General features: G+C 37.3%; 1 protein-coding gene across 29 annotated transcripts in view; it reads right to left on the minus strand.

Annotated features, from left to right (window-relative positions):
* mybpc1 (myosin binding protein C1) overlaps window positions 1-24,736 on the minus strand; it is a 41,729-nt gene that overhangs the window by 10,554 nt on the left and 6,439 nt on the right. For 2 of the 29 annotated variants that reach the window (XM_067391960.1, XM_067391949.1), the window contains exons 3-31: window positions 22,059-22,121; window positions 20,864-21,139; window positions 18,141-18,227; window positions 17,569-17,619; window positions 17,056-17,097; window positions 16,463-16,504; window positions 15,595-15,705; window positions 14,207-14,355; window positions 13,996-14,113; window positions 13,405-13,456; window positions 12,338-12,394; window positions 10,035-10,198; window positions 7,744-7,876; window positions 6,552-6,560; window positions 6,026-6,150; window positions 5,782-5,887; window positions 5,509-5,675; window positions 5,223-5,388; window positions 4,754-4,860; window positions 4,527-4,663; window positions 4,283-4,442; window positions 4,100-4,204; window positions 2,809-2,997; window positions 1,956-2,090; window positions 1,703-1,870; window positions 1,537-1,625; window positions 1,262-1,454; window positions 908-1,047; window positions 626-785 (exon numbers count right to left, since the gene is read on the minus strand). In XM_067391960.1, the coding sequence (XP_067248061.1) occupies window positions 626-785; window positions 908-1,047; window positions 1,262-1,454; window positions 1,537-1,625; window positions 1,703-1,870; window positions 1,956-2,090; window positions 2,809-2,997; window positions 4,100-4,204; window positions 4,283-4,442; window positions 4,527-4,663; window positions 4,754-4,860; window positions 5,223-5,388; window positions 5,509-5,675; window positions 5,782-5,887; window positions 6,026-6,150; window positions 6,552-6,560; window positions 7,744-7,876; window positions 10,035-10,198; window positions 12,338-12,394; window positions 13,405-13,456; window positions 13,996-14,113; window positions 14,207-14,355; window positions 15,595-15,705; window positions 16,463-16,504; window positions 17,056-17,097; window positions 17,569-17,619; window positions 18,141-18,227; window positions 20,864-21,139; window positions 22,059-22,121 (3,501 nt within the window). The remainder of the gene's footprint in view (window positions 1-625; window positions 786-907; window positions 1,048-1,261; window positions 1,455-1,536; window positions 1,626-1,702; window positions 1,871-1,955; window positions 2,091-2,808; window positions 2,998-4,099; window positions 4,205-4,282; window positions 4,443-4,526; window positions 4,664-4,753; window positions 4,861-5,222; window positions 5,389-5,508; window positions 5,676-5,781; window positions 5,888-6,025; window positions 6,151-6,551; window positions 6,561-7,743; window positions 7,877-10,034; window positions 10,199-12,337; window positions 12,395-13,404; window positions 13,457-13,995; window positions 14,114-14,206; window positions 14,356-15,594; window positions 15,706-16,462; window positions 16,505-17,055; window positions 17,098-17,568; window positions 17,620-18,140; window positions 18,228-20,863; window positions 21,140-22,058; window positions 22,122-24,736) is intronic. The other 27 variants (XM_067391951.1, XM_067391958.1, XM_067391959.1 and 24 more) reach the window with 27 other exon arrangements.

Genomic DNA, 24,736 nt, shown 5'->3' on the forward strand with positions numbered 1-24,736 from the left:
TTTTATGCTTGAATGTTCAAAAAATAAATTTACATTGTTGCAGCATCTGGGGTCCCAGTCTGTCAGTAACACTCTGTTTAGTTCCGGTCTCTATGAGGCCCCTCCTTCTGAAAAGCACAGTGTGTTCTGATTGGTCGGCTGGACCAGTGTGCTATTGATCAACCACTTTGAGCGTGTTTGGAAAAAACGTCATGCTCTCTTACCATAACCACGAGTTTAAACACTCCTAACACAACTCAACCAGGCCTCGCCCCATTTTTTGAATATGCCTTGGGTGGGAGTTACTTAAATATCATGGATATTATTGGAATATCATCACGTTTCCAGAAGAAAACTCAAAATTTCAATCAAGGCATTTCAGGGAGTTCAGAAACAGTGCTTACTGTTATAGAGAATAACTCCCTTTGGAGTAGACTTTGTAACTTTGCAGATCTTTTTCATGCCCAAACAGCAACATTACACATTAAAGAATGTTGAAAATTCTAAAAAAGCATAATAGGTCCTCTTTAATTCTTTCTATAAGTGGTATTCAGATTGAAAAAAATCACTTACTGCAGCTTTAAAAAGTATTTACACAAGCAGTTAATTTACAAATGGGTAGGAGAAGAGCAGAGCAGAGCCTTACCTTCTTTCACGATCAGAGCACTGTCTTTAGTGGCAGTGGCATTTTCACTTAAGCCCACCATGTTCTCAGAGTAGATTCTGAAGAAATACTCGTTACCCACCACCAGGTCTGAGATTGTGATGCAGGTACGATGGTAGTGCTCCACACATGTGTACCACTCCTGTGCCACACACACACACATGCTGATCAGACTTTTTGCACTCTACACTTAAAATTATCCCAGGAATTATATATTGTAATAATATATATATATTGTTATATATATAAAAGTTTTCTTCAGACCATTGTCTTTTTATCAGCTTTCTGGATGGTGTAGCCTATTATGGGTGCATTGCCGTTGTCCTTGGGTGGGTTCCAATCCAGTGCTACATTGGTCCCCCAGACCTCATCGATCTTTACAGCCTGTGGTGGGCCTGGAAGATCTGGAACAGGCAGCAAAAGAAAATGTTCAACAGCACTTCAGTGGAGAACTTCATACAGTGGATATAAAAAGTCTACACACCCCTGTTAAACCAGCTGGTTGTGATGTAAAAAATGAAACGAGGTTAAATCATAGAACTTTTGCAGCTTTAATGTAAAAATTACAACCCATGCAATGCCACTGAAATCCAAAGATATATATATTTCTTAACTAACCGACTATCTGGATGTCCAACATGGCCGTGTCAATATGATTCTCCACTTGTACGCTCAGTTCATATTTCCCAGAATGTTTGCGCTCAGCTTTGCGAATGAACATGATGCTGTCACATTCTGAATTACGAATGCTGATGGTTTGTTCAATCGGCTGACCCTCTTTCAACCAGGTGACTTTTGGTCTTGGTTTACCCTAAAAGATAAAAAAAGGTTTTGACATTTTCAGGGAAAAATTCGATAAGCTTGGGGTTTGTTATCATGATCTGTTGGCTCACCACAAATGGCACGACGAGGTTAACGACTTCGCCGACCTTTCGAATGTACGTCTGCTTCAAGTGTCGAGGTATGCGAATCTTAGGAGGCTCTGTGAGATAGGTGTTATTAGTTTACATTAACTGATGCATTTCAGATAGCAAAATGAAAGTGGCAGTAGGCCCTCACCGATGACCTCTTTCACCAGTATGGAGTGTTGGGTGGTGCGTGGTACACTGGCTCCAGCAGCATTTATGGCCTTGACACGCACAAAGATCTTGCCCTCGACTGGCAGACCAGTTATAGTGTACCTCGTTTTTTCTGTAAGCTCTTTATTAGCAATTATCCATTCGTCAGCTGTAAAAAAATAGAACAAAACCGCATGAACAACACCGACCAGTTGTGAACCACTTCTTCAAAACGTATATGTTTTTAGTCTTACTTCCTTCAATGCAGTATTCAATTTGGTACCCATCAAGTCCTGCGGCACCGATCGTGTCTGGTGGTCTCCACTTCATGGTCACTGTGGTATCTGTGACGTCATCCACCACCAGCATTGTGGGTTCACTGGTCACAGCTAGTGGGAGTTAATGAAGGTAGTAATTAGTGTTGCTGAATATTTTCAGCCAATATTTTTTGGATAATTTGTTCTAAAACAACTAGTTTTTATTTTGGGTTGAACTAACCCTTTAAATACACAGGGGACGATTAACTGAAACAGAACTAATTAAGAACCAGGGAAACTTATTTTTATGGAACACAAAAAATATTTTTTGATTAATTTGGATAACTATTCCTTTAATCCATAAAATGATGGCCACACATGTGTACTTCCACACACAAACACATGTGAGAGAGGATCACCCTGGTATGTCATGAATTTCACGAGGGGTCTCATTTGTCTGGACTCTTCTATTCTCGCACAACTCGTGTTTAAGTTATGACTGAAGTAGAGACAGTATCTGATCTCATAACATAATAATCCGCAGATGATTTGGCAGCCATTATAAAGTCATACTCAGTATCTTCTAAATCTCAGGCCTCTCCTGTGGAGGTCACAGACTGAATGTTTTGGATACTGGTGTGAGCACAGCAACACCTGTCGCACAGGAGCCCAAAAGGGAACAGACAAGCTCTGGCGTCTCTGCGGTGCTTTTTGTCTTGCTTAATGGCATTTGCTTAAATGATCATACTGCGTATTATGTTGCATAATAGAGATGGCGCTCATGACATAACTGATTCGAAGAGACACAAATTCCCAATTAATAATACAGATGAGCCACTTGTGTACTCACCCAGAGGAATGAAAGGCTTGGAGGGTTCACTGGGTTTGGAGGCACCGATAGCGTTAACTGCAAAGATGCGCACCTCGTATGGCACACCTTCAATCATTTTTTTGGGCTCGAAGGTGGTCTCCTTGCAAAGGTCAAAGTTCAGCCGCATCCATCGAGAGCTCTGTTTCTTCTTTCGCTCAATGAAGTATCCTATGATATATCAAAAATAATCATGCTTTAAAGAGGATCTATTATGCTTTTTTACATTTCCAACTTTCTTTAGTGTGTAATGCTGTATGAGCATGAACAATTAAAAAGCACAATGTCCACTCCAAAAGAAGTTATTCTCTATATCAGTAAGCACTGTTTCTGAACTCCCTGAAATGCTTCGGTTGTAGTCTTTAGTTTTCTTCCGGGAACGTATGTCACAATATTACAGTAATAGCCGCAAATTTTAAATAATTCCCAATTCCCATTCAAGGCATAGGTAAATAAATGGGGCGAGTGTTTAAACTCGTAGTTATGGTAAAGGGGCATGACATTTACGAAACACACTCAAAGCAGTTGACCAATCACAACACACTGATCCAGCCAACCAATCAGAGCACATTGAGCTTTTTGGAAGGAGAGGCTTCATAGAGCCAGGAACTAAACCGAGTGTTACTGACAGACTGGGAAGAGAGGTGCTGCAACAATGTAAAATACATGAAAAATAATGTTTTTTGAACATTCAAGCATGAAAACATTAAGAATAGACCCCAAAATTAAAATCAAAAATTTGAAAAGGGGCATAATATGGCCTCTTTAACTTATGCATATGCATATGTTATGCTAATAAGAGCCTCAAATGCACAACTGCATATTTAAAGGGGTCATATGATAATTTTTAAAAATCATTTCATTTTTTTCCCCAGAGGTCTACTTATAATGCTAGTGAAGTTCTGAAAGTTACAGTATGTTTTTTTTCTGTCCATCAGGGACAATTAATTCCTCATGATGACCAATTATGTAAAACAGTTTTTAAAATGCAAGTAGTTATGGAGGAAATGATTTACATTTAATTTAACAATTGGTTTACATATGTTTTGTGTATTATATTAAAATAGGAAACAGTTATTTTAAATTTTAATAATGTTTCACAATATTACTGTTTTTACTGTATTTTTGATCAAATAAATCCTTGGTGACATTAAAATATAGGTAGTGTAATGAGATTAAAGTTATATTCCAAAGTGTTTTTTAAAATATCATTTGAAATAACTCAACTTAGCTTAACAGGCTTCTAAAATATAAATATGCGAAGTTGATTTACCAAGAATGGGGGAACCACCATCATAGCGTGGAGGATCCCATGTCATAGTGCACCAGTCTCCACCCACATCAGTAACCAGAGGAGCCTCAGGGGGATCTGGGATATCTAGATAGAAAAAAATAGGATAAGATTGACATCGTCTTAATGTCATCACCCAAACAAACATTGTTTTCAGTGTCTTACCCACAACTTTGACCTTAATACTGGCCGTGTCTTCTCCAGCTTCATTCTGGAGGACAATCTTGTAGTTTCCAGTATCTTCTCTTTCTGTGATATCAATAGTCAGACAGGTGTGGTCTGCAAATGTCTCTGCACGAACTCGACTTCCTGTTTCAAGGATGACCTGAAAAACCCATTAGCCTAGTTTAATCCAGGTGTTTCTGGTATATTTTTATACTTTTTGCAGAAAAGGTTGGTCATCGCTCACCCTTTCTCCCTTCATCCACACCACTCTGGGTGCTGGTTCTCCACTGATAGGGATCTCCAGGCGGAGTTTGTTTCCAGCCACGATGGTCACCGTGTTGTCCTGGGCATTCAGTGCCTCTAAATGCACCTTGGGGGGATCTGCAGAGTTAGTCCAAATGGGATTCTTTCAGAGAGTTTATTAGCATAAATACAATAAGAATCAGAGAACTTCTGGATTGTTGCTGGTACCTATGATGTGCACTTTGGCAGACAGCGTCTGTGTGTATCCCTCAGGAACAAAGGTATAATCGCCCGCATCGTGAATGGTGGAGCTCTCAATGTTGAGGCTGTGATTCCTGTATGTTGAATATAGAGAGAATATTAAGTCATCCTTCACCCCCTGGTTGAGAGCCACTCTTATAGACCATCTTGGAACTGCAACAACAGTTACCACCTGGCCATACCAATTTAAGGTGGTCAGGATGGTTTTTGGACCATGGTGGCTGGTCGACCAGCTACTGACCAGCTTAGACCGGTTAGAAACCAGCTAACATGTTCCACAGCTACTAGCTTAAGCTTAATTTTTCCACAGGGGGCTCCAGTTGATAGAGTTCTAGTTTTAGAAATGGTGGGAATATTTTATTCACATAAAATATTTCTGTGCGGTTTATGAGCTGGTGTGATTGAGATTTAATTTTGCACAAATAAGATGGCATACTTGAGTTTGTGAAAAATGTTGATACGGTCATTAGGCTGGATCAGCTGGCCGTTCTTGTACCAGCGGCCCGGGACATTTCCGGGGTAGATCTCACAGTTCAATTTAAGAGGCTGACCCAACAACACTGTCACACTCTGTAGATCCATTAAAATCTTCAGAGGCTTCACTGAATCATCCAATGGCATGTAACAGGAAGGAAAACAAAGGAAAAAGATTTAAATGAACAGGAGAGAAAGAAATGAAACAAAGATTCTTTTGATGCTCTCAAAAAGCAAAATTATCATACGGTCAACTTGAACGTGAGCCTGAGAGGTGCCCCCGGTGGCCATCAGGGAGTAAGTGCCAGTGTCATCCTTTGAGGCGTCGTCAATGATCAGCCAGTGTCGGGTCCCCTCACTTTTCACACGGTACCGTGATCGCACTCCTGTGGGAACCTCCACTCCGTTCTTCATCCTTTACCAGACAGTCAGCAAAATAGATCAAGCTTTTTTTACTCATTTTGCTTTTTTGCATTTTGCCAAAAATCAGGTAAATCACCTTAAATCTCCATCACACATACCATTTAACTTTTGCTCCTTCCTCAGACACCTCACACTCCAGTTCAATTCTCTCATTCACTGTGGTTTTTACAGGCTCCAGCTCTTTCACTATGTTCACAGGCAGTTCTGTAGGAGGACCCAAAGAGACCAGGATTATATCATCTATCATTGGCAGACAGTGTTTGGGAAAGTTGTTATAAACCAGTCATTACTGATCAATTCCATCACATTCAAGTATAAAATCATCTGGTAAGGTGGACGTACCTTTCACAAACAGTTCAGTGGTGCACTTCTCGTCTCCTGCACTGACTGAGTAGGCAGCATCATCGTTTATCTGACAGTTGTTAATAACCATTATCCGTTGAGTGCCTTTGTGCTCAAAGATATACCTGCACAGTCAATTCATTTGTTACTGAAAGTTAACATTTCAAAGGCTAATTTTACTTGACATTATTAACATTATATATTGGCAGGAGGATTGTTAAGAAAAATAGGTGTTGTGTCAAAAGCTTTAAACAGTGAAGCAGATATCTATCTATCTATCTATCTATCTATCTATCTATCTATCTATCTATCTATCTATCTATCTATCTATCTATCTATCTATCTATCTATCTATCTATCTATCTATCTATCTATCTATCTATCTATCTATCTATCTATCTATCACTCTATCTATCTATCTATCACAACATGACACTTAAACCATCAGAACAGATCCATACAGCAGAAATGAGGACACTCCTTTGGTTCAGATATACAAGACAGTCCTGAGGACTGGCTGACTTACTTCCTATTACTTTATGGTGAACAGAGGAACCAGAAGAGCCGGAGCACAGGATGGAGTAGGTGGAAGTGGAGGTTATAGCAGACAGGTGGGATCACCATTGCATAACAGACAGAAAGGATAGATAGACATCATGCCTAGATCAAACAGGGCTGGAAGAGCTATTAGTGTTACAGTTATATATAGAGAGAGGGAATAGAGAGAGAAAGAGAAAAGGTGGAAGAAGAAAAAGAGAGAGTCCCCTAAAAAGCAGGGAATCCTAGGATGAACATCATTGAAGATAAGCAACCAGAAAACTGCACGGACCACCCAAATGGCTTTAATTGAATTGCTTTTACAAAATGTGGGTTGAATAATATGCTGCCTTAATTTTCAAATAAATTGATGTTTTGAAAAGAAGAATTCAACAAAGAAATACACATAACAGCTTTTTATAGCTTACTAACAAATGAAACAACAGAAATACCATTACATATATAAATATACACTTGTGTTTATGTACTTCTTCCAGAATTTGTAAGATGTTTAGCATTTTTTTTTAAATAATAGAGATAAAATCTTAAAAATAATAAGATAATCTTTTTTTAGCACTTTAACACATTATTACAAACTAATATTTTATTGTGGAATATATACAAAAATGTATTATGCCAAATCGGCGCAGTGCTAAATAAAAAATATTTAAAAAAATATATATAGATAAAATATATTTGTACAATATTACCATAAAACATTTCTGCTTATCATAAGAGATAAATATATGGATTTAATGTACAAAATTCAGGTAGCTTTTGCAACTCTATTAAAGTCCTGTGAGGGTGGTGGTGCCTTTTTCCTGTACAGTTTCCTGTTGTTAATTACTCATTGTACACTACATTTAAAACTTCAAATGTAGCTCAAGAGCTTCACATTGGCCTTCACTCACATAACGTCCTTTAAACATTTCTGGAAGTTATCATAAGGCACAGATTAATGTTTTAAGAACGTTGTGTGTTTGCCGGGTATGAAATGCTGATGGTTCACTTGCGTGTGTGTGTAGCATGTACGGAGGGTGTGTTTCTGCATCCCCTGTGACCAGCAAGCCAAAGAACACAATAAATGAAGGGTTTTTAAACAGGTTGGTGTTGGTTTCATGTGAGCGTGTTTCTGAATGTAGTTGTAAAAAAAGAGTATATAAGAATAGGAGGTGACATACTTTGGAGTAGGGCGGATCTCTTGTCCGTTCTTGTACCATTTTAACTCCACAGTCGGGTCAGCAAGGTCCACAACTAACCGGATCTTTCCGCCTTTGTCCACCTGATATGCAGGTTCCAGCCTCTTGGCAAATGCTGCAGTGGAAAATGAATGCAGGTGAATAACAGTGTTTCAAGAGAAGAAATTGGATATGTGGCATTTTCAAAAGAATGCCTAAAACTATAATTTAAAGGGATAGTTCACCCAAAAATGGAAATTCTGTCATTTATTAATCACCCTCATTTCGTTCCACACCCATAAGACTTTCGTTCATCTTCGGAACACAAATGAAGATATTTTTAATGAAATCTGAGAGAGTTCTGTCCCTCCATTGACAGCCTATGCAACTACCGCTTTGACGCTTTAAAAGTTCATAAAGAGATTGTAAAAATTAAGCGTCAGCGTTAGTTCAGGCAGGCCTCATAGTCAAGCTTCACTATCAGCTGATTCGCAAATTCCCACCCATATCAGCTGATCCGATTTCTATGGACTGCATTGGCAACTCAAATAAGGCGCATTACTTAAACGCATCTTCAGTCTCTCTGCCTGCTTGGCTGCTTCCACTGCACGCTGCTTGCAACCCACCTCCTCCCCAGCTCCTCCTTAAACTTGTGTTTAACTTAATCAGTGTCATTCTGTTGTCATTGATGCATGCTCTGTTCTCAGTAGGGGGATTTTCTGCTGCTCTCCCAGTTAAAAAAATGGGAGGTTTTCCCCAAAACCAGCTGCTGTTCCCGGTCTTGGATTTCATGGAGCTCATGAAAGGACGGGGAATTTAGAACAGAGCCATACCGACAAATTGTAACTTTAGCAAAATATGCCAATAAAAAATTGACTAAATTTTGTCTATTGTAATTTTTGACTTAAGTGGTCCTGACTGAACTATGAATCAAGCACTTTAGCCCAAATTTTCTGGAGAGACTCAATCACTTTATATGATGAACAGATTGTATTTAGGCTTTTACTCACATTTAAACACTGATCAGCGAACATAAGCAGAAGCTCAACCGAACCTGCTTGATGCGCCAGAACGAACCTCATTGGTTCTTGCAGAAGCTCAAACAAGCTGCGTAACACACAAGAATGAACCTCATTGGTTCTCTCAGGCGTCAAGCAAACATGCTTGAGCTTCCGTTTACCACAACTGATGTGTGAGTTGATGAATGTTTATATGTGAATAAAACCTAAATTCAATCTGTTCATTAAAGCAATCGAGTCTTTTCAGGCAATTTAAAGGTACAATTTGTGATATTTTTTTCCGCTAGAGGTCTCTAGAAGCCTATTCAAAACAAAGGCGTAGTTTGATGACGCCAAGTTTTAGAGCGGAAACTTGGGACATGTGGTCTCCATCTCAACGGACGGTGCAAAAGAATAGGGATTGGAGTCTGGAAGAACTCATGTTCGTGGATGCGATTATTAACGTTACTGTAGTATGAAGCAGAGCAGGACTGAGTGTTGTGGAGCTGAACGAGGAGCTGGAGCGATTGATCAACACACGCCTTACGAGCAGCGGGACTTTTATTATGACACAGTCGCCGGCGCCGCTTCCGCTTTTCCGGTCATGAGTTTACGGGAGCTGTCCTTGTCGACAGAACCAGCGGCAGATGGTAAACAGTAATTATGTTCCATAAATAAGTAACACAATCCACCATAAAACGTGCAAGAACTAAATAAGGAACTGCTTGAAGCAAGCTAGTGGTTTGCTGGACGCTAGACACTACTTCCGCATTTGTCCACCACGGCACTGTTGTCATGTGGTTTCTACGTCAGTAAAGGGGGTAACAAAGGTAACTGACGTCATTGACAGGCGACTGCACTGCCCCGTGTCACTGTTTAGAATGGGAATTTTCTCATGATTTACAAGTCGTTGAAAACATTAGAGATATTGTTAGTAATCAGCTGGACAAAATATATAACACTAGCCTAGTGGTTTTTGGATATTTTACTGCAAAAATTTTACATATTGTACCTTTAAACCGCTAAATTCATATGGATTAGTTAGACCTCTTTCTGAACTTTTTGAAGCATCAAAGCAGTAGTTGCTTAGGCTGTAAATGGAGGGACAGAAAGATCTCAGATTTCATTAAAAATATCTTAATTTGTGTTCCAAAGATGAACGAAAGTCTTACAAGTTTGGAACGACGTGAGGGTGATTAAATGTCAGAATTTTCAGTTTTGGGTGAACTAATCCTTTCACAATATATCTGAACTAAATACTGCACATTATCAAACTAACAAAGGTTAAATTAGCACCTTCGCTCTTTTTCTCTTCCTTTTTGGTTTTCTTCAGTCTTTTCAGCAGGCCTCTGAGATCGGTAATGCCATACGTAAAAGCAATCTTCTCATATTCATCAGGTCGGGCGTTTTTCAAAATCTCCCATACGTCCACCTCAGGAGTTTCCTCTTGCTTGTGCTCCCTGACATCACAGAGCAGTAAGACAGAATGAGGTCAGAGGTAATGGCTAGGGCTTTCTCAACATGCGTTGAGGAACCAGATTGCTATGTACTAGGGATATTCATATGTTTTAATATGATTTTCCACTACTATCCTCCTTATTTCTAGCTCCTCAAGACATGTCACACAAAGAGATGGGCTGGAAAATCCCTGCTATAGCATTGGTAACCTGTTACAGGGAGAGATGTCTCACTAGTGTTTAGCTACACGGTGGGTCACATGATCAAGGAAGGGATGGTACTGTGTTTATGATTGGGGAAGCGAATTTAGTGAGGAGCTTCTACTATTCAATTTCTCTATGATTGGAAAGGATAAGTGAAAAAGTCAGTGAAAAGGGGAGAACATTGGGTTATCATGTGGTTAACACATGATCGTGCTCATGATGGATGTACTAATTTTCTAAAAATGTAACATTTGATTCAATATATTATAATGTAAATTATATTAGGAAGATTTATAATTAGAGCCGTCAATGTAAAATTAATTTAGTGCAGGTCTCAGAATGTATTATTAAAAGTGTTTTAACATGATTTTGAATAAATACCAGCAAAGTAAAAAGACCAACAAAAAATTATGAACATAATTTCATAAATAGCCACTGATGTAAGTACTTTTTTTTTATTATTGTTGGTCTATTTGATTGATATAGAAGTAAATAAACCAACATTAAAAATATGCAGAAAGAACATGATGATAGATAGATAGATAGATAGATAGATAGATAGATAGATAGATAGATAGATAGATAGATAGATAGATAGATAGATAGATAGATAGATAGATAGATAGATAGATAGATAGATAGATAGATAGATAGATAGATAGATAGATAGATAGATAGGCAGACTGATTGATTGATTTCAATCAACAGCCCTAATTATAATCCTTAATTCATTAATAGTAAACTATTGACTCTGTCCTGCAGTTTATACTGTACCCATCTCTTTGTAGGAGTCCTATCTAAACACATCTGTCAGTGTAGTTGTTTCCTTTTATATTAGGGTTAGAAGTCAGGGTTTATTAGGAGTGAATATTGTTGTTATACATGATCACAGTCGTTAAACATGATCAGGGTGTGAGAGTTAAATTAGTAATCATCAGCTTTTGTCATTCAGCCCTCTTCTTACACAGACATTTCCCTGAATGTCCGGAAGTAACATTATTATTTTCATGTTTTAATGTGTGTTTCAACAAGTCTGTAGTTGCTCAGGCAAGTATTAAGAACACCGAAGGTTTGCAGTTGCAGTTGTGTGTCTTGTTTCTCGAGTATAAATCAAGATTACATTAACAAAAGTAGCGATAACACTATTTTACAGCTTCATGTAGAAGTGCTCCACCAACAACTCGTAAATGAGTGGAAAATGTGCCCTTTTCAACAGGTTCTGAATACTAAAGGGTTGTTTCCATCATTCCTGAGCGTTGCTGAATCTTTAATGAATGCTGTCTTTAAATAAAGTGTTACCAGACTACAGTAGGCCAACACTCTTGCTTATACAGTTCCTGTTCAGGTCATGCTTGGGAAGCTAAAGGATTATAATACTTACCAGTGATAACGTCTAATCGTTTAATAACCTACGATACTAACCTGCCGTGTCTGAATGTGTGGGGAAGAAAAAGAGACAAGCCAAGATAATTTTCTTACTTTTTTCTCCATTATGCAGGAGTTTAACTTCTGCTTAATAGGTATAACAACAAAATACTAAAGCCAAACCTCACAAAAAAGAGGCAAAACTCCAAAAATAAGTTTGTGTGAATGATGATATTTTGTTTGCGTCCAGTTTTTCCTTTATGTTGGCAACAAATACACTTGCACTTAATCATATGCCAAAATGTGTATTCATAATAACAATAATGGCACATAAATATTGTTTTCCACATTACAGGATGGTTAAATATTTTAAGGGCAGAGTAGTTGCTTGGTCGCAGTGAATGACATGAAGAAATAATTTATATATTAAAGATATTGTTGGATTTTAACAACAGTGTAAAAGAAGGATTGAAGAAAAAGACACCCCTGTCAGGGCTTAAGGGAAAAAAAAGGTCCGAAAGAAAAAAACAAGAAAGAATTGGTCCCATATGGGGGCCAGACTGGAGTTCTCACCTATGTTTGAGAAGCCCACTAAAGTCAAGCTCGCCTGCATCGTCCTGGCCTTCACTGCTGTTGTTCACAAGAGATTAATGAAATTGAATCAGAAAAGTCACAAACATCAGAAACAAACAATGCTAAAACAACAACGCAAGAGCCTGCAATCTCTGCATTCAAACGAATGCAGGATTGAGGTGTACACAAGAACCTTTCGCTTTGCGGCCGAGTACCAAAGCACTGGCGTTGGGCGAACTGATTTGTGCACAAACTACCAAGGGTGGTCCTAGTGGTCTCATGACTGATTCTCCCAATGTTACTTTGGGAGAACAGTATGAGCTTGGATAGTTTGCGTTGCTTTCTGACACATTGTTCGGGTGGAAGTTCCCAGTGCAAGCGTTGGCCTTTAAAAAAGTTCAACACATTGGTTTGGTTGGTTGGTTTGGTCGACGGGTTGATTTGGTGGTAAATATATTTGACAAAATGGTTAACTGAGAACTTTCTGGTAATCCAGCCCTTCATCAAACCATGTTTATACATAGGTTTGTTGAGGCTTACTGGAACAGAAGTCCGTGTTTTAATTGATTAAACATTCACAGAGAAGATCTTACACTGCTGGCACTGTAATGCATCATTTATGTTGGAAAAGAATATTTTATGTTTTTAAAAGTCAAGTAGGATTTTCTTTTACTTTTCATTCTGAATATATATATATATATATATATATATATATATATATATATATATATATAATTTTATAGGTGAAATCATATATATATATATATATATATATATATATTTATATTTATATATATATATATATATATAATTTTATAGGTGAAATCATATATATATATATATATATATATATATATATATAATCTCACCTATATTTCACCTTTATGTGCTACAAAGAAAATAAACTACCTATTAAGAATTTGGAAATTTAGAAATATATTATAATTATTAATTATAATTCTTACTAAACAGCACTTTTTTATAATTTTTTTCAGTCATTTTGCTAAACATTTCTATACATTTCTCTTAATAAAACATTATTTTGGGGGAGGATGGTCCCCCATTACCTTCTTTTGAAAGCTGAGCGAATATCAATGCTCTGAGAACCCTCTGGGACTTCTGAGAAGAAAAAAACGAAAGGTAGAAAAAAAATGGATGAACTACAATATAGGGATAAAATGTACACTAAAAGTTTGAGGTCTGTAAGATTTTTTTTTTTTTTTTTTAAGTTTTTGAAAGAATTTTCTAATGCTAACGAAGGCTGCATTTATTTGATTAAAAATAAAAACAATAATATTGTGAAATATTATTACAATTTAACATTATAAAAAATTATATTATAAACATTACTGAATTGCTGCTCAAGAAACATTTATGTTTATCAATGTTGAAAATAGTTGTGCTGAATTTTTTTTTTTTTTTCTGAAATCCTTAATGTATTGTTTTCAGGATTATTTGATGAATAGAAAGTTATAAAGAACATCATTTATTTGAAATAGAAATATTTTGTAACACTGTAAATGTCACTTTTGGACAATTTTGATGTGTCCTTGCTGGATAAAAGCTTTTCTTTCAGAAAAGAAAAAAATCTCAAGGACCCAAACTTGGTAGTGAACATGTCTTTGTAAGTGTTTGTTGTGTTCAATCAGAAGACAAACCTTTGACCTCCAGGTCAAAAGAGCAGCTATCAAATTTGTCTTTGTAGGTGACCTCACATCTGTAATTCCCTGCATAGTTCTCCTTCGCCTTAATGATGTGCATCTCAAAGGTGTGAATCTACAGCAGAGGGGAAACAATGCCAACTATTGCTTAAAGAATAGGAAAGTTATGCAAATGCTTCTTTACAATACATTGGTTGAGAGGCATCACCTTGGAAAAGCGATCGAAAGATTCTTTAAGCTGCAGGTGCTTCCCAGTCTTGCTAGCCAGATCCATCCACTTGCCCTTGAACCACTTAATGGTTGGTTTACGAAGCAAGTCTTTGGCCTCCACCTTAGCAACGAAAGTGATGTCTCCACCTTTTCAAACAACAAAATAAAACATACTGCAGTTGTATTTGTTGAATAAACATTGTGAGATCCTAAGAGCTTAAAGTGCCTCTATTATGCTGTTTTAAAGGTTACTTATTTTGTTCTGCAGGTCTCCTACAATGCATCCGAGGACACTTTAATTTTCTCATAACATGCACTGCACATCACTTCATTCCTCTAAGAGTCTGAAAACGATTAGTTTGAAAGAGTCAGTGTCTCTAAACCCCTCCTTTCCACGAGCCAACTAGCTCTGATTGGCCAGATGGCCCAGCCTCGCTTACAGAGTGTGTCAGAAATTAAATGTCTAATACCACATCTAAATTTCATCTCAGGAGGCTTCCACAGCACTTGTATACACAGTGAAACGAACAGTAACAATGGTGTTCATCAATTTGAGCCTGAGTACTAATCCTTTGGAAGTGCATGCAAAGTGTATTAGCTTTCGCAGTGCAGAAAACAGCGTCTTCGCGACATGTTGACAACACGAAACAAACTCTTCCAGGCCTCAGCTACTTGTGTTTGAAGGCGGATCAAAGTAGATGCTGTTTACTGACAGCCAATGAAGGCCGTAGGCAGGCATTATGTAAATTTGTTACAAATCTACGTAGATATATGTAGGAAGTTAGACTGGAATTACTGACGACTCATTTTAGGCAGTTCAGAATTGCTTCTTTTTAGGAGAAAATAACTTGGTCTTGGCGGAATAGATCTGCTACGCTGCTGCTGTAGGTTATTGCTGCTGCTTCAGAGCAAGTATGGACTTGCTACTGCCAATACACGACACACTGCTGTGAGCAAGTAAGACATGCCGCTGCTGTACAGTATAGCATACATGAATTACTAGTAGCAGATCTATACAGGTGGAGCTGGGGAAGGTGGAGGGTTTCTGAAAGCACGCTGCAAACTACTACGCAAATGCTGACCAAGTATTTGAAGGTTGAGCAGTGAGCTCATTGGCTACTGATACAGCACGAACCAATTAGCTGTGCCCTATAGAGAATGATCTGATTGAAAGCATATTGAGTTAAAGGACCTATCAGTCTGTGCCATCTAAAGTTTCATGACAGAACTTTTTATTTATCATGCACGTTGATCTTTGAAACTTTGCAGACCTTTTACATTCACAAACAGCTATATGACACATTACATGAAAGGTACTATTCGAAAATGCATAATAGGAGCACTTTAAGAATGAACAGGAGCCGGAATAAAGATGCATTTACTGACCTACATTGATGGAGCCACCCTGAGGCTTTTCAATCAACAGAGTCGAGAGCGGCGGAGGTTCAATCTGTTTGTCAATTTCCTCAGGAGGCTGTCCATCCCCCAGAGACCACACTGATCATTTAGGAGAAAGAATACATTTATCCCACTCATACATTTTTGGTAACTTTATAATAACTTTCATTTTCATGAACATATTATATGTGATACTTATTAGATAATTAGTGTACTTTTAATGTTTTAATATTAATGCCCTTCTATATAAATATATTTGAATATACATATTTTTAAATGACTTAATGAAAGTTGTTATAAAGTGTTTTAAATCCATATATCTTGCAATCAACCAATTGCCTGAACCGACACACATAAGTACTCAACAAACACACAGTGACACATCGCCATCACACATTGCTGCCACAAAGCAACATGGAAAGCATAAAGACACTGAACAATGACCTTTAAGAGGGAAAAGAGAGAATCAGTTAACATATGTGAATATACACTGTGTTGCAATATCATTTCGAAAAAATATTCTGATTGCTCAATGAGATTTCACACATGTTTTAGTCAATGATCAACGATGAGATTAAATCTTGTATAAATAAAAATATAAACTGTGCCATTTATTTTCCCATGGAGTACGAAAAAGCAGATGATCTCCAAAACCCCTCCAGTTTCGTTCAAAATGGGGTTTAGGATTATTACACTACTCTTGCCAAATGTACACATTTATCGGTTCCATTTGGCTGTCCATTGCGGGAAAATGAGGCACTGAAAGCATCTCAAAATATTTTGACTAGACCTATTCCGGCCTTTGTTACTAGTTTATAGGGATCAGTTAAAGCGTCTACTGTAGTTATAGAATTACCTGAGTCTTTTCTCCCCCTGGTTGACTCAGGGTCGCTATCATCTAAACAGAGACAGAGAGAAATTTACAGCATATTATAAGAAATAGTACTGTAAAGTCCATTGCGGCCAACACACTGTAACACACAATTCCACATATAAAACATGAACTGAAAGCAGGAACAGATTGTTAATGTCATGCGTCATTCCGTACATGTCTTTTTAGGAATCATTGTGCTCGATTGCCTTTAAAGGTATTTGTATATTTACATACAACTATTAGTTTTTAAGCTGCAATTACAGTTATTAAGACTGTCAGTCTTTAATTTTATTATAAAATATGCTAATTTTATGAAAAATATATTTTAGTAATCCTTTGTGTTTTATGGTGACACAAAAAATAGAGAATTTCCAGCATCCTCAGAGGAATATCAGTTTTTGTTGCAATGGTGCACTGGAAGTCAATGTAAATTCACAGGGCAATGATCTCTGTCTGCTATAAATAACCTCATTAATCCTGAATCTATTTGCTCAAATTAATAGATTCACATATCATCTAAAAATAAACCTCTGGATCGAGAGTAATGAGGGCATTCATTAATAAAAGACTCTTACTAGGAAGGTCAATAGAAAGTTTCTTGGGTGTGCTGCCATTCTCTGTGAAAGAAAACAACATTTTATTCATTATGAGTATCTTTTTTGCCAAGGTAAAGGTTGTTTATCGGCTTAAAACAGTTTAATGTTCAATTTAATAAAATGTAGCAAACTTGACAGATTAAGCTTTTTATATTTTGTGTTAACTTTGAGTTTATTATACAACCATCATTAAAATATTGTATTATATGCAAAAACTTTATGCATGTTTCTACAAGCATAGACATGATCAGATATCTTCTGCAACTCTTCCTTTATATAGATATGATTATATATTATATAAAGAGTCTAAATGCTTGTAGGAGTCAGGCAAAAATCGCATATGTTTTTGCATACATGCGTTCCTTTGCCAGTTTCAACTAGTAAATATCAATTTTTAGTGCAACCTTTAGCTTGTTTTGTAACTGAAATACACAACAACATTAGTAAAAAACAACAGTGATTTGATGAGGATGGGTCATCATGGCTACCAACCTGCTGGAGGTGGAGGTGATGGGGTGCTGGCGGTGACATCATCATCTTTATCTGAAATAAAGGTGTGATTGACACATACACCCACCTATCACTGAACTCCATTTCCAGCCATACACAGCATGCATTTTCAGTCAAACATGAACTTTAAATTCACCATGAACCCGCTTATAAATAAAAGATGGAATGCTGGGAATGTCTGCACGTGTTTTTACAAGCATGAGATGAATAGAATGTTGCAGTTGTGTATACATGTGTGAGGATGAAGTGCGATACGAGTGTTTTTTGCAAGACAGAAGCAATATGTATATAACCACATGCTTATCTGATGGCCCATGAAGCAACACACATGTGGATGGAAGAAAGTGTGAGGTTATATTTTGGCTTCGGTGAAACCCATGAGCATTATTTTGCAATACACAAAGAAACTATTGCAGAAGATTCATTTTGTTGCTACAGGAACAGATTTAATCTTCAGCAACTTGTCTGCACTTAAATACTTGAAAAAGCCACATCATTAAAGCTTCCGAAAACACAGTGATGCTCAAAAGCACACATCTCCACACAAAACGCACATTGACTGATATACTTCTCTGTGTCTTCCATTGGCATACCTTTTAATGGGGTAACTATTGTCTTAGCAGACTTCTTCATTGAAGGTGCTGATCAGTATAAATTCAAATGTTAGAGGACACACAAATACATGTAGACTACTTAAAAACTAGATTACAAGGTCTTAGTCTGGACTTTTCTTACTCTCTTGTGGACTTGCTTTGGGATTTACATCACACACATGCAAGCTAAGGGACACATATCTTACAGGCACTGTCAGTACAGAACTTAGATTACAGAAAGTGCAATTATGTAACATTTGCAACCTTAAGTTGTAAAAATAGAGGATCTTTGATAAGAATTTGATGTGAAGGGCTTTCCTGTACAGGTAAAGTGAGAGAAACCTTTGAGACTTTGCATGCTAGTGAGAGATCTGGTAAGTATAAAGATACACCTAGGTCAAAACTTGTGGTGCCGTTATAACATTATGATTACATTATTAATCAACATCCAGATAGATGAAAATGTACCCAAGTTAGCCCAAAGGTTCATTTTGATTGGCTGTCCCTTTGCCCTTAGACTTATTTGGACAAGTTAAATATCCCTAAAGAGTTCAACAAAACAAAATATAATGGAAAATACTAACGAATACACAGAGTTTAATGCTTGCATTGCTATCCGTGATTATGAAAGTTTTGCTTGAAATCAGCTCTGTTGGCCCACAGGTACTTGACCTAAACTGTATTAAACTTGCAGTGTTGAGGAGAAAGTAACTAAGTAATCTTACTTACTACAAAGCATTGTAACAGTAGCTCAGCTATTTTTTAGCAAGAATTGATGTAGTGCAATTAAAATAATGCGTGATCACATGACCAGATGAACACCATTCAGTCATGGCTGAATGCAAAGAGCATTCACGCCAGTAAAGGTCAGTATAAATCAAAAATATTAAAATAACGCTGTTTTCAATCAATGTTTTTTAAGTTTTTTTAGGATTTTTAAGTTTAAAGCTGCAGTCCATAAATGTTGCCTCTTTGTCGCCATCTCTGTTCGAAACCTGCAATTGCAGTTATTTGCGGAATTATCGTCTTTACGTGGGTTGTGCATCGGCACGGCTCCACAGTGCAGATAAATCTAATGTTTTGAGGAGAATGCGTGGCTGTGCCACCACACCGGTAGATACTGTACTTCTGAATCACAGATTGTAGTCTTGTAAGTATGATGCATGAAGCATGGTGATTAAATCTAACGATCGCTTAGCTCATATCACATCAAACTGTGCTAAATTATTAAGTTGGCTTGAAAAAGCCAACTTACTGTTATGCTATTTTCTTCTGAGACTAAAATTTCCAACTCTAACTCCTCCTAGAGCTTTAACTCTACATACTCCAAACTCAGGTCAGACCTTCAGACTGTTCTGACTTAGTGTGCTATATCTTTTCTAACTGATCCGACTTACGGTTTTCCTAAAAATGACTATTAAAGCTTGGAAAAATCCCACTGACTTTCATTGACGGAATGTTCAAATGAGCCAAGACTTTCAAATTCCAACTGTCAAAATTCAAATTTAAACTACGGAAGCCCATTAGACTCAAACTCAATTAGACTCAAGTGCCATTCTATGTACTGTTTCTAATCCATTGAAACTCATAAACCTATCTATCTATCTATCTATCTATCTATCTATCTATCTATCTATCTATCTATCTATCTATCTATCTATCTATCTATCTATCTATCTATCTATCTATCTATCTATCTATCTATCTATCTATCTATCTATCTCTAATATGATCTATCTCATAGCAACCACCCAAAACAACTTAGCAACACCTTAGCAACCACCCAGAGTACCCTAGCAACCACATAGCAACACCTTAGCAACCACCCCAAGTTCCCTAGCAACCGCATAGCAACACCCTAGCAATGACCCTGTGTACCCTAGCAACCGTATAGCAACACCCTAGCAACCACCTTGAGTATCCTAGCCTTGAGACTCTATCTATCTATCTATCTATCTATCTATCTATCTATCTATCTATCTATCTATCTATCTATCTATCTATCTATCTATCTATCTATCTATCTATCTATCTATCTATCTATCTATCTATCTATCAATCAAAACTACTAAACTAATACTTTCAAACTGAAAACTTTCAAATTTCAAACTTTTAAAACTACTTCAAACTTTCTAGCTAGGCTTTTTCAAGCCAACTTAAAGTTTGTCTTCAAACTTTTTAATCTAGTTATTATTGCTATACTTTGTTCTCAAATTGTTGATGTTAACAACATCAGCATTGTGTGACTATATTTAGTGTGTATTAGCGTTACCTTCAATTTCTGTAGAGTCTAATCTCTTACGTTAATTTGTCATACCATACAATCTGCCATCAAAATGATGCAGTGAGAAAAGGCTATAAATGATCACAAGACAAATGGTGGCATGCTCGAATTTCCCACGGAAACCCACCAGTACCACCCGAATTAGAAAAAATTATTACAAGCTTACCGTTGTGAATCGGGCTAAGGTAAGTTTTATTGGCTGGTCATGTACTTGCTCAAAAATTGATTTTGGATCATTTTTAACCCCCCAAAAAATTACGGACAGCAGCTTTAATGTTTTTTGTCCAAATGCAATCCGCATTGTTTTTGAGTACCTTGTAGCTTTGCAAACTACAGTCTCAAGATAGCTTCCCCAACACTGACAACTTGTTATTGGAGTTTTACTCTTAGTAATACTCACCAGGAACTTTTGAGGTGCTGGGCTCCTCTTCTTTTACCTCAGTCACCTCGACGTGCTTCTCAGCCCGTGTTGGCTCTGGCTCATTGTGCCCATTCTCTACAGGCTCTGTCACTATTGGCCTTGTGTCTGTGACCTCACCCTCTACAGGCTCTAGTTCAGTCACCACAATTACTATGGGTTGTGGTTGTGGGGCCTCAGCAGTGGGTATGGGTACGGCTGCCTCTGGTTCTGTGACAGTCACTATGACCTCTGTGTCTTTGGTTGCCACTTTAGCCTCTGTACAGTAAACACAGCCAGGCTAGAGCAGCTAGACTTCAGGAAGCCAAGTTCAACCCAGCTGAGTGATTGCATGCACATTCTCACATAGATGTAGAGTAACTAAACTGGTGTGTTTTAATATAAATAAAAGATTTAATATATCGTTTAAGGCATTTTCAGGTGCATTTGAATTTGGTCAGGTGACCAAAACAGATCTAGTCACTGTACATCTATGAAACTGAAACTGTAATTGAAGCAAAGTACACCCAGCTCTGCGAGCATCTGTAAACTTGTGCAAGATTAAAAATAATTCAAAATTCTATGAATTATTCTTGTATACAAAAGGTTTGCAGATGTTTCAAGTATATATATATTTAAACTACATAATTTAGTAATATAAATATGAATATAAAAATTATATATTGAAAAATATCCATATATTTGTACATGCCAACTACAGCCATAACATGTGAATTTAGCATTTCTAATGCAGTCAGCTTTATTTTGAAAGCACAATAAAGAGTTGATGCCGACACAAATGGATGTCCTTTGCTTCTTTTCATATACTATACCTTCACATCAAACTTCTCCATACAGATGCGCATTTACTCAAGAAAATCCTGTCATCCATAAACCAAAACAGGCATTAGTACTGACGCAGGTGTGGGTTAAGGTGTGGACCACTGTAGTGTTCGTTTGAGTTTGAGTGTGAACCTTTTGGGCCATGATATGTGTGTGTTTACCGTAGTTTGTACTGTATGTGAGATGATTTACCTGAACAGTTGTGGTCACAAAGTGATAATTTGTTGGAAATCACAGTGGAGCAAACACAAACACTCTCACACACGTGAGGTAAGAGTGCCGTGGGTGGAACTGAGAAGCGAAAGAAACCAAAGGGAGAGGAATAAAAGAAGGGGGGATGTGGATGAACACCTACCTTTTGGGGTGATCTCAACCGAGTTCTCAGATGGGCCGTCACCAGAGTCTGGGGCAACATTCTCTGAGTATGTGACAGACATAGCGGAGGAATGCAAGTGCCTCTTTCAAAGCATGAAGCGTCAGCAACGCAAACAGACACATACATATGCTGAAGGACAGGAGACGATACAACATACTCACTCACAGACACTTATATACATAGCCTATACAGATATAAATGTCATTATACACAAACACAGACACACACAGTGGGCCTCAATTATAAAATACAAGCAAAAGAAACTTCTGCTTGTCTTTCATTTAGGAAGTCCACTGTCAGGAAAGAGGAAAATGGAGAATTCCCCAAAACATTCCTGTTTTGGAGAGTAAAAGAAAATGAAATGATCTCTGAAGCATGAAATGGACATCATTTAACAATGATTTTTAAGGAGAGGGTCTATATGTCAGTATGCTAGTAACGTGGGTCAGAAATGTCATCTGAATCAACAACCCATGATCTGCTGGATAGAAAATAAATATTCAGAATACCTGTGCTGGGACTAGCAGAGACTACTCATCTGTTGAGTACTTCACATTTGCGCTGATGTGGCCACCATGTTTGTACATTTAGGCTATACCAGTCATGTGCACTTATGGCCTTATTAACTGTGTACTTTGCTGCTTAAAGGGTTAGTTCACCCAAAAATGAAAATAATGTAATTTATTACTCACCCTCATGTCATTCTCCACCCCTAAGACATTTGTTCATCTTCGGAACACAAATTAAGATATTTTTGATTTAATCCGATGGCTCGGCGAGGCTTGCATAGACAGCAATGGTACTACTTCTCTCAAGATCCATAAAGGTATATTTAAATCAATTCATGTGAGTACAGTGGTTCTACCTTAATATTATAAAGTGGCGAGAATATTTTTTGTGTGCCCAAAAAAACAAAATAACGACTTTTTAACAATATCTAGTGATGGCCGATTTCAAAACACTGCTTCATGAAGCTTTGGAGCATTATGAATCGAATCAGTGGTTCGGAGTGCTAAAGTCACATGATTTCCGCAGTTTGGCAGTTCGATCCGCAATCCAAATCACTGATTTGACTCAAAAGATTCATAAAGCTCTGAAGTGGTGTTTTGAAATCGGCCATCACTAGATATTGTTAAAAAGTCATTATTTTGTTTTGTTTTTTGGCGCACAAAAAATATTCAAGTCGCTTTATAATATTAATATTGAGCCACTGTACTCAGATGAACTGATTTAAATATGTTTTTAGTACCTTTATGGATCTTGAGAGAGGAAGTACCATTGCTGTCTATGCAGGCTTCGCTGAGCCATCGGATAAAATAAAAAATATCTTAATTTGTGTTCTGAAGAAACGGGTGTGGAAGGACATTAGGATGAGTAATAAATGACATTATTTTAATTTTTGGGTGAACTAACCCTTTGAAGCGAAAATGCCCAAATTACATCAAATAAAACAGCTCCAAATCAACTTACTTTCAGCCTTAGACACTCACAGAACTCTAAAAAACAACCGGTGGTGTATTTGTTTGAAGAATGTAGCCTACTGTACATTATAATTATTTATTCACTTTATTAGGTAGGCAATGTGACTCTCTAGAATACTTGATTCTAATTATACCGCAAATTAAAGGGTTAGTTCACCCAAAAATGAAAATTAAGATATTTTAGTTTAGTATTTTAGAAATCCGATGGCTCAGTGAGGCCTGCATAAGGAGCAATGACAGTTCCTCTCTCAAGATCCATTAATGTACTAAAAACATATTTAAATCGGTTCATGTGAGTACAGTGGTTCAATATTAATATTATACAGCGATGAGAATATTTTGGTGCACCAAAAAAACAAAATAATGACTTATTTAGTGATGGCCGATTTCAAAACACTGCTTAATGAAGCTTCGGAGCAAAATGAATCAGTGTATCGAATCATGATTCAGATCGCGTGTCAAACCATAGGTCAAACCGCCAACGGCTGAAATCACGTGACTTTGGCGCTCCGAACAGCAGATTCGATACACTGATCTCCGAATCTTCCTGAAGCAGTGTTTTGAAATCGGCCATCACTAAATAAGTCGTTATTTTGTTTTGTTTTTTGGCGCATCAAAAATATTCTCGTCGCTTTATAATATTAATACTGAACCACTGTACTCACATGAACCGATTTAAATATGTTTTTAGTACCTTTATGGGTCTTGAGAGAGGAAATGCTCCCTATGTAGGCCTCACTGAGCCATCGGATTCCAACTAAAATATCTTAATTTGTGTTCCGAAGATTAACGAAGGTCTTACGAGTGTGGAACGGCATGAGGGTAAGTAATAAATGACAGAATTTTCATTTTTGGGTGAACTAACCCTTTACGCGGTCAAATATATGTATATTTTTGTATAATGGTTTTGTATTTTCACTACTGATCATGACAACATATTTTCATGTCTATCTCTGCAGTCTTGGAGAGTCACTCTTTTCCAATACGCATGTCAGAATAGCTAATTGGCACCATTTGGCGACTCAAACTACTAAACTGAATAGTAAAACTGTTATTAATTAATTAATAATTATATGGTAAGAATAAAGGTGCGGTCACGTTTACCGTATTTCTCTAAATTTTCGCTGGCAAAATCCAGTCACGGTCGGGAATTTCTTCGGGAGTTATTTACGCTGA

The sequence above is a fragment of the Chanodichthys erythropterus genome, chromosome 8 (genome assembly GCF_024489055.1).
Source record: "Chanodichthys erythropterus isolate Z2021 chromosome 8, ASM2448905v1, whole genome shotgun sequence".
NCBI lineage: Eukaryota > Metazoa > Chordata > Actinopteri > Cypriniformes > Xenocyprididae > Chanodichthys > Chanodichthys erythropterus.